General features: G+C 36.2%; 1 protein-coding gene across 4 annotated transcripts in view; it reads left to right on the top strand.

Annotated features, from left to right (window-relative positions):
- Positions 1-11,096, top strand: part of CARNMT1 (carnosine N-methyltransferase 1) — a 57,385-nt gene extending 46,289 nt beyond the window's left edge. For 3 of the 4 annotated variants that reach the window (XM_068553334.1, XM_068553331.1, XM_068553333.1), the window contains exons 7-8: positions 7,600-7,703; positions 8,411-11,096. In XM_068553334.1, coding sequence (XP_068409435.1) covers positions 7,600-7,703; positions 8,411-8,512 — 206 coding nt within the window. In that variant the 3' untranslated portion in view covers positions 8,513-11,096. The remainder of the gene's footprint in view (positions 1-7,599; positions 7,704-8,410) is intronic. The other variant, XM_068553332.1, reaches the window with a different exon arrangement.
- The last annotated feature ends 5,811 nt before the right edge of the window (positions 11,097-16,907 follow it).

Consider the following 16,907-nt stretch of genomic DNA (forward strand, 5'->3'; position numbering starts at 1 on the left):
ACTGTAAACCTACAGAATTTTTAAAAACATGAGCGATTTCCTATAAAAGGTGGATGATTGAACACGTACATTATCTCCTCACTGAGATCTTGTTACAGTTTATTAAAAGGTATAAAACACATGAACAAAGAATGGCAGGGATGTCATCAGGGGACGAAAGAATGTAACAGTATTTCAGAAGATGGGGTAGGTGGATAAGTTGTGCAAAGAAACCAACGTGAATAGAGCCCGTTGACCTGGAATAACCCTGGAAAATGAGGCACCAAATGAAAACAACATAAGTTGAAAACCTGTATTTAGGAAACAGTTGACCTCTCATGTAACCAAGATGCCTACCTTATGCCCCCTTCCAGTCCATGCTCAGGCAGGAGACCAGAAGTTTAATTCCCTGGAAAAAGTAAATGGAAAAGGAGCAGAATTTATGAAAGCATGGCCTAGTAGAGAGTGAGTGTGAAATGTAGGACAGAAAAGAAGAGGATTAATTAAAAGTCTGCCTTGGAAAATGATCAGGCAGTGACCACCAGTCCACCCTACTCCTACTCCCAACACCTCCCTACCCTGCCTATAAAACTTTTTGCTGGGGTTTGAGTGCCAGCTGTCTGTTTTGCACAGATGCAAGCCATGTTTCTTTAAGTGGGCATGTCAGTATAGCTACATGAGCTTTTTTTTTTTTTTTTTTTTAATTTATTTATTTATTTTTGGCTGCATTGGGTCTTCATTGCTGCGCACAGGCTTTCTCTAGTTGTGGCGAGCGGGGGCTACTCTTCGTTGCAGTGTGCGGGCTTCTCATTGCGGTGGCTTCTCTTGTTGTGGAGCATGGGCTAGAGGTGCGTGGGCTTCAGTAGTTTTGGCATGCAGGCTCAGTAGTTGTGGCTCGCAGGCTCTAAAGTGCAGGTTCAGTAGTTGCAGTGCACAGGCTTAGTTGCTCCGCGGCATGTGGCATCTTCCTGGACCAGGGCTCGAACCCATGTCCCCTGCATTGGCAGGTGGATTCTTAACCACTGCGCCACCAGGGAAGTCCTACACCAGCTTTTAATAATCGTATGGTGGATCTTTTTCTCTTAAATCCTTTCTGTATCTTTATGTTTTAGATGCGTCTCTTATATACAGCATACAGTTAAATTTTCTTTCACTATCCAATCTAATAATCTCTGTCTCTTAACTGGAACTTTTAGTACCTTAAGGATATAAATGGTTTAAATCAACTTATCCCAGATTTGGTAAATGGGATCTCCTTCAAGCTGGCTCCTGTGTCCTTTTGACATATCCCTGTCATTTTTTGAGCACCTCCTTTCTGGCATAACCAGGTATACCAGGCCCATCTTATACTTTTTCTGCCTGAGATCCCTGAAATCAGTCATTTTTTCCAAGGATTCCTGGTTCCTTTTAGTGGGGAATGGTATGTAGCAATGAAAATCTGGATTCTACCTCTGTGATGCTATTGCTTCTAGACCTTTTTAGAAGTATATGTTTGTACTCTTCTATGTCTATAGACATAGTTCATGTTTATAGATCATGAGTTTATGCTGGTACTTTTAGTTCCCAAGCAACACTAGGTATAGAGTACAAGGTTGGCATATAGCTTTCAATACATGAAAGATATCATTCCAGTGGCTTCTAGCTTCCATTTTTGCTGTTGAGACTTTAGCTGTTTTAACTGTTGCTTCTTTAAGTAATCAGTTTTGTTTTTAAGATTTTTCACTTTGTAGTTTTTTCAGGTTCAATATTATATCTAGTTGTGAATTTTTCTTTTTAAAAACTATACAGTTTATTGGGCTATCTGAGTCTGTAAATTTTTTCATCAGTTCTGAAAAATCTTAGCTTAAAAAAGGGTCTCCACTTGCCAATATGAGACAAGCGTAGCATCAAAATAAGTAATAACATGTATTATTTCTATTATTATTTCATAAACCTCCTCTCCCTCATTCTTTTTCTCTCCTGGAAATGCAATCAAATGTATTTTAGACCTTCTCACTCTAGCTTTCACTTCTCTTTACTTGCTATTTTTTTGTCTCCCTGTTCTGCATTCTGGATAATTTATTCTGACCTGTCCTCCCATTCACAAATTCTCTCTTTCACTGTGTCTAACATCTATTTTATTTCTATTAGGTGGGGTTTTTTGTTTGTTTGTTTGTGTGTTTTGGTCTGCGATGTCATTTAAGAATCTTCTATTTTCTGAATATATTTTCAAGATAGTCTTTTATTTCTTTGAAAATACTGAGTATATTTTGTCCAGTAATTGTAATATCTCAAGTCTTTGCAGGTCAGTCTCTGCTTTCTCCTGTTCCTGCTGGTTCTTGCTTATGGTTCTTTGTTTCCCTGGGCTGTGGACCTTAACCATTTATTTATTGCTCATTGCCCTTGAGAAGTCACTTTTGGAGATTTCTGGAGACCTACATTAAAGGGTTTTTTCTCCAAAGGAATGTGCATTTGCTTCTGGGAGAAGACTGGAACATTATCAGATAAACAACAGAATATTAAATTCTAAATTAAATTAAAATTAAATATTAAACTAAAACCTGGACTTGAGATTCATTGGACCACTCATGTTATGTAAAATTAGGCTGAAAATCTACCCTAGGGTTAAAGCATGATTTACAATATCTCTCTGAAATTATTTTTTTTCTCTTTTTTTCCCCTTGTTTAGTAAGCACTAGGTCAGCTTTTCTTGCAACCCCCTTCCCCCCCCCACCCACAGGTTAAAGGATAGAGTTCAATTTACTTATTTCTTACCTTAAAGATAGCCCATAAGACAAAGTGAGAGAGTGGCATGGACATATATACACTACCAAATGTAAAATAGATAGCTAGTGGGAAGCAGCCACATAGCACAGGGAGATCAGCTCGGTGCTTTGTGACCACCTAGAGGGGTGGGATAGGGAGGGTGAGAGAGAGATGCAAGAGGGAGGGGATATGGGGATATATGTATACGTATAGCTGATTCACTTTGTTATACAGCAGAAACTAGCACACCATTGTAAAGCAATTATACTCCAATAAAGATGTTTTAAAAAAAATTAAAAAAAAAAAAAAGCAGAAGATAGCCTGTAAGATTCCAAATATAATGTTGGGTGATCTGTCAGACCTACCTTGGGTAGGCTCAGAGTTTTGTCTTTTTATCACCCTGGCCAAAAGAGTTTGTTAAATTGCAGGTCCATTTCATATGGATAGTCAAATACCCTCAGGGTAAAAATGGCATCTAGCTTTACCTCTGGTTAATCCTCTGGGCTCCTGGTAGTTTCTTAGTAACTTGCCATGTATTCTATATTTTTAAGATTTAAAAAAATAAATTATATACGCCAATTTTAGTTGTTTTCAGTAGAAGCATTGGTCTGAATAACCTAACCTGCCTTTACAGGAAGCAGAAGTTCCTTTATATGTTTTTGTATTTTTGCAATGAGTTCTATTTTTTTAATTAGAAAAAAATTGGAAAGGGAAAAAAAGTTAAAAGTCTTTAAGAGAAACCTACCCAGAAGTGAAATAGACAACATAAATGTATAAGTTATAAAAGAGTAAATGTAAATGACCTATATACAGGGGGAAAAAATGTTCGCCTTCATTGCTAATCAAATAAATATACATGAGATGCCATTTTTCACGTATCATATTGGGTAGATTTTAAAATTTTTTGCTTGATGTTTAGATAAGGTACTGTGAGATAGGGTATGCTTATGTACTGCTAGTGGGAGTATAGTAATAAAACTTTATTCAGGAAGAAAACAATTTGATAATGTATGATAAAATCTTAACAATTCATACACTGGTCAGGGTTTGGCAAACTATAGCCCATAGGCCATATCTGGCCAGCCGCCTATTTATGGCCCACCGGCTAAGAGTATTTTTTACATTTTTTAAAGGGTTGGGGTAGGGGGACACACAAATAAGAATGTGTGATTGAGATTGTATGTGGCCCACAAAGCCTCAAATATTTGCCTTGCCATCTAACCTATTACATAATTGCATTCAGTATTACGTACATGTGTTAGGTTAATTATACTTGTAGAAGTCTGAAATAATTAGATATGGGTGAGCGAAATAATTAGATATGGGTGAAGACTAAAGACCAATGAATGGGTATACTCACTGAGCGAAAACTTAGACTGAACCTACATTTCTAACAGTAATGGAATGGATAAATAGTCATAGGATAGCCACATAGTAAAACCATTCTCCAGAAATAATCAATAAAATAGGGAAATGTTCCTAATGAAGTGTAAGATGCAAAACTATATACGTAATATCTCATGCTAATGCATCAAGGAAAGACTGCAAGGAGATACATTAAGTTTTCAAGTGGTTATCTGTGAGTGTTAGGATTACTCATGGGTTTGATTTTATTTTTATGATATTTCATGTTATTTTAGCTTTCTCTTATTGAGCTTGCTTTATACTTATGGTCAAGGAAAAAATATTTCTTTGCTTCTTCTGTTATTTCCATTAAAAAATGTGAAGAGACATGCGAGTTGAGAAACTAAAGAACTCCTCGAGGAGTGTGGCAATGTTTTATTCATCTTTATATATCCAGTGCCAGGTATTTGCTAGGTGCTTGGTAAACATTCATTTAAAGAATGAGCCACCAGGTAATAAATGTGAAAAACTGCTCAGCCTCAAGGAAATGCAGATGAAATCGTGTCTGGCCTATCATTTTCCTCTTGCCAAATTAGCAAATACTTAGTTTAATAAAAATACTTATTGTGTTTTTTCTTTTTAAGTTAGATTTGGGGGGGGTATAGTTGACATATAATAAATTCACCCTTTTTTTTTTTAAAGTGTACTGTTTGATGTATTTTGAAAGCTGGATAATCATGTAACTGTTACCTCTGTCAAGATAGGGAACATTTCTATCATCCCCAAAAGGTCTCTTGTGCCCCTTGGTAGTCAGTTCTCTCATCCTTAATACCTGGCAGTTCTCTGTTTTATGTTACTATAGTTCTCCCTTTTCCAGAATACCATATAAATAGAATCATACAGTAAGTTGCTTTTTGTGTCTGGCTTTCTTCGCTTAGCATAATGCTTTTGAAATTCATCCATTTTGTTGCATATACCAGTAGCTTTTTTCTTTTTTATTGCTGAGTAATATTTCATTGTATGGATATACTGCATTCTGTTTATTCTTTCACTGGTTGATGGACATTCGGGTTGTTCCCAAATTATTATGATTATGAATAAAGTTGCTATAAACACTTGAGTACAAATCTTTATGTAGCCACAAGTTTTCGTTTCTCTTGGATAAGTACCTACTGGTGGAATTACTGGGTCATATGTGGTGCATGTATGTAAAACTTTACAAGAAACTGCCAACCAGTTTTCCAGAGTGACTGTACCATTGCATTCCCACCACTTCCTAAAGTAAGGTGTTAAAACAAGTACTTACCATTGCAGTTGTGAGTGAAAACTGTTATATCTCCTTTGGAAAGCATTTTGGCAGTTTGAATCAGGTCAGTAAAAATGTTTATTCTCTTTGTTTTATTTAATTTATTTATTTAATAAATTTAGTTTTGGCTACGTTGGGTCTTCGTTGGTACGCGTGGGCTTTCTCTAGTTGGGGTGAGCAGGGGCTGCTCTTCATTGCAGTGCACAGGCTTCTCATTGCGGTGGCCTCTCTTGTTGCAGAGCACGGGCTCTAGGCACGTGGGCTTCAGTAGTTGTGGCACACAGGCTCAGTAGTTGTGGCTCGCGGACTCTAGAGTGCAAGCTTAGTAGTTGTGGCGCACGGTCTTAGTTGCTCCGCGGCATGTGGGATCTTCCCAGACCAGGGATCGAACCGTGTCCCCTGCATTGGCAGGCAGATTCTTAACCACTGCGCCCCCAGGGAAGCCCTGTTTATTCTCTTTGACCTGGAAATTTCATTTCAAGGAATGTTTTTGTAAGGAAGAATCTGAAATATACACAGAGTTATTTGTTGAAGTACCATTTGTAATAGGAGACTGAAAAATACAGCACAGTTGTAATGGTTGTCTTTGGGTGGTAAAGTTACAGATGCTTAACTGTACATTCAGTGCTGTGCTGGGCGTTATGTTGGATTCAAAAGAAACTTAAGACGTACAGCTTGTAACGGAATACAACATAAGTAGAAGTAAAATCTGGCCTAGGAATGTGTTTATGTAGATATAATAGAACAATATTGTTGGAGGTTCTTAAAATAATAGAGAAGGAACAGCATATGCTTTAGAGCTGGAAAGACTTTGCTATGAGGCTCTGCGTTCTTTAATAAAAGGCTTCAAAAGCGTTGGGATGATCTTGGATACAATAGGTGCTCAGTAAATGGTAGCATCTTCCATTTTTACTAGTACTAATCCAACTAAAACGAATTGAAGCTTGATAGAGTGAGTAGTTTGGTGGGGAGTCATTGTTATCTTTTGAAAAGAGCACTAATATATAAATTATAGTTATTTTTTTCTAGTGGTTTATGTACAATAAAAAAGAGAAGAAGAAAAACCTTTTAACCCTAAGTAAGTATGTTCCACAGAGTGTTGAGCAGTCTGGGAGCAGAAACTTTGTCTTGTTTGTTACTTTTATCTCTTGTGATTATTAGCACATGGTATGAGCAGTGGGGATGGGGTGGGGGTGGTGAGTTGGTCTCAGGATTTATAATTAACCCAATGAAAGGTACAGAGACAATTGTCTAGGTTAATCCTTTAGTATAACTTTGGAATGATAATGTTACCTGGATAAAGCTGATAGATCGGGCAAAATGTGAGACTAAAAGATTGGAAAATTTGGTTTGAGTCAGGTGATAGTTCCTTGGATATCTGGAGTGAGAGAATAGTAAAGGGAGAATGTCATTTTAAAAAGTTGTAATAGCTTTGATGAGCTTAGTGCCTACTATATGCCAGGTGTGTTATCTCACGTTAAAGTCATGTTACAGATGGGGCAGAGTTAGTGACTTGTTCATAGGCACACAATTAGTTGGTGTTAGAGCTGGGATATGAACTGTGCACTTAAAAAGCCAGCACAAGGTGGTCAAGTGGTTAAGACTCAGTGCTTTAACTGTGGTAGCCCGGGTTCAATCCCTGGTCAGGGAACTAATATCCTGCAAGCCACGAGGTGCTGCCAAAAAAGAAGGGAAAAAAAAAAAAAAAAGCCAGCTCTCGTATCACCTTTTCCTTCTAGGAAGCCCAGCCTATAACTCTCCAACCCCCCTTACCCCCGCATTTTTCCTTCCCAGTCTGGCTTGAGGACTCTTCTCTGTTTTCACGCGATACTCAGTTTGTAACTGCAGTTTTGCATTTACTTATGGAATTATAATTACAGTATACCTTTGCATTTTGGGAACTTGGTATTCTGTGATTCAGCTACTCCTTCAGGACCTTAAGAGTTACAGGTGTAAGGCCCATGATGTGGAGAATCACAGTGCAAGGCGGTTATACCAGAGGGTCTCGATCCCCATGAATGTAGGCCCAGCACTCAAACGGCAGTTACTTGGCCAAAGTTTCAGTGGTCTGGATACTTGTCCTTGGCAAATGTAATGGTTCTTTACTTCTCCTTTTTACGTTTCATTCTCTACCCAACTTATTTCTCAACTTGGAGTTCAGTTTAAACGGCTACTAGTGCATGTTTATATTTAAGTAGTTCATTCATAGTATCTTTAAACCATAGGTCCTCTGCTATACCACTTTGAAAATTTGGCAAATGAACTTTCCATAGAATTGAGCTATGAGGATATAAAAAACGTTGTCCTGCAGTATGGATTCCAGGTAGAGGTAAGGATGGAATGAAGTATTGCCAAAATTTAACTTCCAAAGCACTTAAACAGGAATGGTGATGTTATGGCAGTTACTGGCTTTACCTCTTAACCTTTGTTTGCTCACCCATAAAGTGAAAATAATAATACTTAGCTTTTAGAACTATAAGGATTTGAGATAATATGTATGTAAATGGAAAACTGTAATCTCTGGTGTAATCACCTTTCAATAAGTGGTAGCTGACCATTATAATATTGGCCTTTGTAGACTGAAAAATACCAGGTAGACAGGGTGGGAGGGCAGGTGTAAGAGGGATATTGTTTACTGTATGTACTTTTGTACTGTTCAGTCTTTTCTTATCATGTGATTATAAGGTTTCATGATACTTTGACTATTGTGTTTTAGTTGTATGTTTATTTAGAAGCATTTGATTCATTTAAAAAGTAAACAACAGGTTTGTTCTTAAAGATAAAGAAAAGCAACATATTATAGTAGTTTAGAGTTCAAGCTTTGGAATTAGACTTCTTGAGTGTGAATTCCAGTTCCACCACTTATTAGTGGTGTGACCTTGAGCAAAACTGTTGTTGGTAAAGTGGGATTACTAATAGTGCCAATCTTAGGGGGTACTTGTGTGTAATAAATGAATTAATGTACAGAATATGTTTACAATAGCACCATGGTTGTCATCATCATCATCATCATTATGATTATTGTTTGCATTTCAGGTGGAAAAAGAATCTGTCTTGTCAACATATACTGTGAATGATCTCTCCATGATGAAGTACTACTATGAATGTGTCTTGTTTGTGGTCCGTAAACCACAGTAATGGTCTCAAGTGGTATCACAAGGAAAAAAGCTTAATAATAGCAGATGCTGAAATAAACAACTCAAAGTCAACTATCACAATGACAGGACACAACCTCAAGTCAGTGGTGCCTTCTTATTCCTAACAGAATTAAGAAATAGCGTCTATTTTCTTAATATGTCTATTGCTTTTTCAGAACCATACTATGCCATGCATATTTGTACTACACAAGTAAAAATGGAGGAAATGTCTTCAAGTATACATTTTCCTTGAAGCCCAGAATTATCTTTCAGTAGAAAAAACTTTATCTCCAGTGTCTTCATGAAGCTGTCCATTGCAAGTCTGCCATATGAATGACTAATAGCATTGAAGTCCATAATAATCTCCTTTTTTGTTCTTTTGTATGCATTGCACATGTTATTTTTAAAAGAGTCTAAGGATCCTCTGTCACTTTCAACATCTGGAATTGGGAATTTTATTTACTTTGGACCTAAGGAATCTATACATAAAATGTGCATCTATTCTTTTATCATTCAGATTATTTGATTTTATTTTCTAGCTCAGCTGAATTTATAGTTAGCATCAAACATTTCATTTTTATGAAATGCTGAATTCATAGGATCACAGGCCAGTAAAATGCATTTTAAATAACTGAGAAATTAAGTCTTTTGGCCACACTAAATTGAACGCTTTTTGAAAGCATACTCATCATGGATCACTCTGAAATGTATGAGATTACACCATTCTAAGTGAGGCACAAAAGCCTTTATTAAAGGTACTGCTCGGAAACTAGGGACATAAGAATAAAATCTGCCCATTTGAAATGTATGATTTCAAACTATAAATGAATACAGAGTTTGTCAGTGAGATGTTTACAATAATGTCTTTTCTTTAGGTTACATGAATTACAAAAGCAAGCACTTTTTTTCCGTTAAAACAATTATATACTAGTAAAAACAGTCATGATAGTATTAATGTGGAGAAATTTTGATTATGAAATTTAGGGATACATTACTGCCCATGGTCTGTGTCTTTGATATTGTAAGAAGCAGCCATTAATATAATTTCAGATTAATACCAATTTTGTTCCCTGATAGCTGTAGCTAAAACAGTATATATGCTGCTTTAAATTTCTACCTCTAGCGGATCTTTATTGGAGGGAGTTTTCCTTTGTATTTTTTTAATGTTTATTATCCTGTTTTCCAGTAGCTTGATAAGTAGAGATGACTAATTTAACCTTTTCTTGGAGAAAAGGAAGTAATATTGAATATTTTCACAGATGATTGTGATTACATTAAGTGACCTCTGTGGCAGTTTGGTTTAGATAGACTTAATCTCAATAATGTGCTGGTAGCATAAATGTCATGTTTTCATAGGAAAACTTACTTAGAAATCTTTAGACCTTTACTGTCAGTTAGGTGCGGGGGAGTCACTATGCGATTTGGCATCTTACCAGTAGGACCTTTTCTGCATACACTACAGGAGCTCCTGTGGCCTTCATGCCCATGATGCAGTGAAGGATTCCGTGAAGTTAATTTGATTTGTCAAGTTATGGACACGTGTATGTAACCTGTTGAGTGTTTCTGAAAAACTGTTTCTCTTTTTTGTGTTCCTCAATACTTGGCAGATATTCACTTAGTGGGAATTCTCCTTACCTACCACATGGATGAACTTGAAATTAATTGCAAGGGGAAAAACACCCCAAATTTATTATTTTCTTTTAAAGAAAGAAACTTAAAAGGAGCATAATTATTTTTAAAAAGCCATTGAAAGGAAAGGAATCATACTGTTTGTAACTTAGAAATGCTTTTTATTCACGGATTAATATTCACTTTTTTACAACTTGTATCAAAACAAACGATCTTGGTTTTCTCATAGAGGGAAAAACAGGTTGACACCAATGGGTTGGCATTATTACTTAAAATTTTTGCTATCAGGTTTTATTCTTTAATAATGTTAATTATATTTCTAAATTATAGCTTATATTTTAGTTAATTCTGAAATCAGTTATTTCATTTGTTTCTAATTTCTCCCTCATGTTATGAATACTGTTTTTTAAACGTACTTCACAAATTTGCGTCACTCTTTTTCTTATAGCTTTTGTAGTTAATCTAAACTTGAAAATTGTGGTATCAATCAATGATAGAGGTGTCACTGGAGGATTTAATTTTGTATTTCTTATGTGTAGAAATAGCTACTAAAGTGTGTAAGCCTTAAAGTTTAAAACATTTTTCTTAAATAACTCTATACACAAATGTTTTCATTCATTTTCATCAAGTGGGAGGAGATAGGTCATTGTGCTTGCTTTTGTTATTGTTTTTTTTTAAATTTCCATAATCTGAAGCAGTGCAGGCTAGGGTATATTAATCAAGTGAGCAAGATGGGATATGTAAAATATAAAGAGAAGCTGTATAAATCACAGTATAAAATTATGAAGTTTGGGAATTGTAAAATGTACTGTATTTATATGTAACTCTCATTCTAAAAGTTGCCACAAAGGCTGAATCGGAAGCTTCATGTCTGCATGAAATTTCCTATATTTTTAATGTGTATGATGGACTTAATTTTTCTTGAATATTAAAGTCTGCCAATTGCTATGAAACAATATTTGCTTGGTTGTTTCCATCTAAATTACTCATAACCATAGACATGGGAATTTTAATTAATTGAACACATAATACTTTTGAACCCTTGGATTAGCCTATTTTTATATGCATCTAATATGATTACTTGGTTTCTGAGTATGCTAGGCCTTATGCTAATTAATCTTGGTCTTTGGTTTTGTTAAATAATCAAACAAGAATTGTAAAGGAACCAGTAGAAGAAAATTCCAGGACCAGCCATTAGTAGGATGAGCACTTAACTTGCACTTAGATACTTTTCCTGAATTATTATTTGTGATCTTGGGCAAGGTGCTCCGAGTTTGTTTCGTCATCTATAAGAGAGGATTGATACCACCGATTTCAGTGGGTTTTTATGAGGTCATATGTGCTATCTGTGAAATATTATACAGGTGTACCTCATTGCGCTTTGCAAATAGTGCATTTTTTACAAATCGCAGGTTTGTGATAACCCTTGTGTTGAGCAAGTCTATCGGCACCATTTTTCCAACAGTATTTGCTCATTTCGTGTCTTTGTGTCACATTTTGGTAATTCTTGCAATATTTCAAACTTTTCCATTATTATATTTGTTATGGTCATCTGTGAACAGTGATCTTTGATGTTACCATTGCAAAGAGATTATGACTTGCTGAAGGTTTAGATGATGGTAGCATTTTTAGCAATAGGTATTTTTAAATAAAGGTATGTACATTTTTTTAAGACATAATGCTACTGTACAGTTAATAAACGACAGTATAAACATAACTTTCAGATGTCCTGGGAAACCAGAATATTTGTGTGACTCACTTTATTGCGATATTAGCTTTATTGCAATGGTCTGGAACCGAGTCTGCAATGTCTCTGAGGTATGCCTGTAATGTGAATATGTGAAAGCACATGGTGGACAAGTAAATGTGATTTCAATCTGTGTTGACTGTTGTATAGTGATAGAAAAAGATGTATAGTGATAGAAAAAGATGAAGATTGGTAACAGGACATTACTTTTAATATTTATGGTGACCCTTTGAAAAAAGTTTCAGTGCAATCTTAGGGAAAAAAATCAAAGATGACAGGTATAAGTATAGATTCCAAAAGCTTGGTGGGAAGTGTAAAGAAATATAATAGTAGGTAATGGGAGAGAGGGCACAAGTAAAATTTAATGGAGGGTTACCCTCACTTTTACAAACATGCTAGTAGTACATGCCTCATATATATGTTTATTTCTCTTCAGTAGCTGTTTAGAAGTGGGATCATTGAGTGTGTATGTGCACTTTCAGTCAAGTTGCCTTTCAAGAAGACTACCAATTTACATTCCATCCAGCGTTTGAGAATAACTTTGCATCCATTCCTGGCCAGTACTAGATATTGCTAAGCTTTCCATATTTTGTCAATATAAGTATCTAATTTTAATATTTATTCTTTTAACTACGAGGGAAGCTGAGCAATTTGCGTAAGTTTAAGGGCCAAAGAGAGGTGTCTTTAATCTGCCAGTCTGTAGGCTCTCACCTGGCAGACCAGACCCAAAAGTTAGTAAAAACGTAGTGAGGTTCATTAAGCGGAGGATTGGCCAGAGTCGTGAGGACTGTTCTGAGTTCTGGCCTCTGAAGACTGACCACATCTGCTTTTGGTTTTACGTAGCTGGCACTGAGGCTGACCAGCAGCAGCCCATTGGACCCCATTTGTTGGATCTGTGGTTTGATATTTTGTTACTATTTCTGTAATGTTCTTTGCCGTTATCTCTTCAAATATTTTTTCTGCCCTGCTGTCTCTTGCTTCTTGCTTCTGGGGCTTCTATTACATGTACATCAGATTGTCTTGTCATTGTCCCACAACTCCTGGATGCTGTTTTTGGTGGTTTCTTAGTTTTTGTTTTGTTTTTTACACTTTTTAAAAAAATTTTTTCTGTGTGTTTCAAACTGAATAGTTTCTTTTTACCTCTCTTCAAGTTCCTTGAGTCTTTCCTCATCTTTGTCCATTCTACTAATGAAACCGTTGAAAGAAATTTTATCTCTGATATTATGTTTTTTATTTCTAACATTTCCATTTATCTCTTTTTTGTAGTTTTCATCTCTGCTGAAATTCCCTGTGTATCAGTGCATGTTGTCCACCTTTTTTACTGTATCCTTTAATATATTATAGATATTTTAGTCCCTAACTGATAATCCCAATATCTGGGTCAACTCTGAGTCTAGTTCCATTAACTGCTTCATCTGCTGACAAGGGCTTTTTTTTTTTTTTTCCTTTTTTTTCCTGAGTCTCATAATACTGAATTCCACTTACTGTGTAGAAAAAAAACAGAACCTGAAGTAAACAGTATTTATGCCTGGGTGTAAATATATGCCTCTCAGGCAGGCATGGGAGGTTGAGTCAATCTTAGAAGAACTTGAGTTGGGTTTGCGTCTTGTTTTCGTTATCACACAGCATCACAGGCTTCAGATTCCACTGGCAGTGAGCTGTTGTTACCTCGTGTAGGACAGAGTTCGTGAGAGGAAAGAGTTGCACACAGAGAGAACATTGGAGATCTGAGGACAGTGCCCCTGGAGTAATCTGTAGAGTACTGATCAGTGCATGTGTGTGAGATAACTAGATACCCAAGCCAGAGGAAAAAAAAGCACCCAACAAAATGAAACTCATAATTTATATCTGATATCCAATCAAAAATTACCATGTGTGCAGAGAAAGAAGAAAACACCACCCATAAAGAGGAGAAAAATCAATCAGTTGAAACCAACCCAGAACCAACAATTAGCAGAGAACATTAAAATAGCATAACTGGGGACTTCCCTGGTCGTCCAGTGGCTAAGACTCCGTGCACCCATGCAACGGGCCCGGGTTCAATCCCTGGTCAGGGAACTAGATCCCACAGGCCATAACTAAAGATCCCCCATGCCACAACTAAAGACCCCACATGCCACAACTAAAAGATTCCACATGCCACAACTAAGACCTGGTGCAGCCAAATAAATAAATATTTTAAAAAATAATAAAATAGCATAACTGTGTTCCATATGTTCAAAAAGTTATGTAGAGACATATAAAACCCACATTGAGCTTCTAGAATTGAAAGGTACATTGTCTGGGATGAAAAAATGTATAGATTAACAGCAGATACAGCAACTATGCAAAACAAAACACTGAGAGAAAAAAGGCCACACTGGCTTTTTTGCTGTCCCAAGCTCATGCCAGGTATGCTCTTGCTCTAGGACATTTGTATTTGCCATTGCCTCTGCCTACAATCACTCCCCATATATATATACAACTTGTCCCTTCATTTTCCTCAGGTCTCTGCTTAAGTCTCCTTATCAGAGAGATCTTTCTTGCTCACCTTATATAAACCCTCCCTATCCTTCTTACCCTGCTTTATTTTTTTCCTCAGCATTTGACAGATGTACTTGTTTTTTGTCTAATTCCCCCAATACAAAGCTTCGGTGGGAGAGTCGAGGGATAGGGATTTTAGCTTTGTTTATTGTTGAAACTCTAGTGTCTAGAATTTTGCCCAGTCAGCAGATGCTCAAAATATTTGTTAAAAGAATAAATTAATGACTGAACATAAGATTGTGAAGGGGCACAGGAGTACTTCTGATATGAGTACCTGGTTGGATGAATGATGGCTCATAGGGAATACTGGAGGATGGAGTATGAGACGCCTGTGAAACACCCAGGTAAAATGAAGAATAGTCATTCATTCAACAATATGTAAAGAGCTACTAATACATGCCAGGCGCTGTTCTAAGTGCTTGAATATATCAGTGAAAAAAACCCAAAGAACCCTACCCTCAAGGAGCTTACTTTCTAGAGAGGGAGATAATAAGAATAACAAATATGTGAATTATATAACAGATTGGAAGGTGCAAAGTGCTATGGGGGAAAAAAAGGCAAGGGAAATCTTAACATGGGTAGTGCCGAGTGAGTTGCAATTCTAAATACGGTGGTGAAGTCTGGACGCATTGAGAAGTTGACAGGGATCTGATGCTCAGGGGTGAGGTTTATCTGTTAAATTGGTAATAGCATCTGCTGCAGTTTTTAGGATTAAATGAGATATGTAAAAGGTCTGGCAAATACGTAGTTGCTAAAAATTTTTAAACCACTTCCCTATCCTAGACTGCTGTGAGGCTTCATTCAATCAGTCTGAAACAGGCAAGTTTAAAGAAAAGCAGAATAAATTCATGAGAGTCTTCTTTACCAAGAAGACATTAAGAAAACTTCTTTGTTGCTTTGTTGTTACTAATGATGAGTTCTGGGTTATTTTCCACAAGAAGTATTGGGGAAAGAAGTCAGAGTGCTTCTAACGAAATTATAGGATAGTGCTTCTGGGACAGGGCAGGGGTGAGAAAGAAGGGTTTCAAGATTTCTGCTTTACACGAAGTGGTACTGTGTTAACTTCATATAGACTAAGAAGTTAAAGATGTATACTGCAATCCTTAGAGCAATCTCTAAAAATTAATGCAAAGAGATATAGTTAAATGTTAAGAATTAAAATGAAATTCAAAATATTCAGTTAATCCAAAAGAAGTCAGGAAAGGGACTTCTCTGGTGGTCCAGTGGTTAAGACTCTGCGTTCCCAATGCTGGGGGCCCGAGTTCAATCCGTGGTAAGGGAACTAGATCCCACATGCTGCAACTAAGAGAGCCCACATGCTGCAACTAAAGATCCTGCGTGCCACAACTAAGATCTGGTGCAGCCAAATAAATAAATAAATATTAAAAAAAAAAAAAGTCAGGAAAGGAGGTACAGAGCCAGAAAAGAAAGGGAACAAACAAAATAAATAGTACAACAGCAGACCTAAATATAGCCATATCAATAATTTATATCAAATGTTAAAGGACTAAACATTCCAATTAAAATTCAGAAATTGTCAGAATGCCAGAAAAGCAAGATCCAGCTATGTAAGTTGTCTGCAAGAGATAGGTTAAATGTAAAAATACAGACAAGCTGAAAGTAAATGGATGGAAAAAAAGATACACTATGCAAATGGTAAGCATAGGAGGGCTGGAACAACTATACTAATCTCAAATTAAGACAACTTCAAAACAAAGAGCATTATCAGAGAGAAAGATGGATGTACATCAGAGACATGACAATCATAATACGTGTGTACCTAATAACAGAGCTTCAAAATACATAAACAAAAATTGATGGAACTTAAGGGAGAAACAAAATATCACCATCATAGATGGAGATTTTTAACACTCCTTTCTTGGCAATTAATAGAACTATTAGACAAAAAAAAAAAAATCAGTAAAGACATAGAAGATCTAAAAAACATTATCAACCACCTTTACCTAAGTGACATTTACTTACGTGACAGCACTGTGCCCAATACATGCAGACTATATATTCTTTTCAGGAGCACGTGGTACATGCACCATGATAATTCATATACTGGGTCATAAAATCTCAATAAATTTAAAAGGATTAAAATTACACAGAGTATGAATTAAAGGGGAATGAAATTAAGCTAGAAATCAATAAGAAAAAGATATTTAGGGAAATCTCAGATATTTGAAAAATTAACACATTGAAATAATCCATAGGTCAAAAAAGAAATCAGGGAAATTAGAAAGTATTTCAAACTGAAAGATAATGAAAATATATCAAAATTTGGGTGGCTGCAGATAAAGAAGTGCTACAGGGAAATTTATAGCTTTATATGTTTATATTAGAAAAGAAGGAAGGCTAAAATCAATGACGCTAGAGGTTAAATCAAAAGAACCTAGAGAAAGAAGAACAAAGTAAACCCCAATTAAGTAGAAATCAAGGAAACAGAAAATAGAAAATACTATGCCAACAAATTTGACAGCTGGAATGAAATGGA

This window comes from Eschrichtius robustus, chromosome 10 (assembly GCF_028021215.1).
Source record: "Eschrichtius robustus isolate mEscRob2 chromosome 10, mEscRob2.pri, whole genome shotgun sequence".
NCBI lineage: Eukaryota > Metazoa > Chordata > Mammalia > Artiodactyla > Eschrichtiidae > Eschrichtius > Eschrichtius robustus.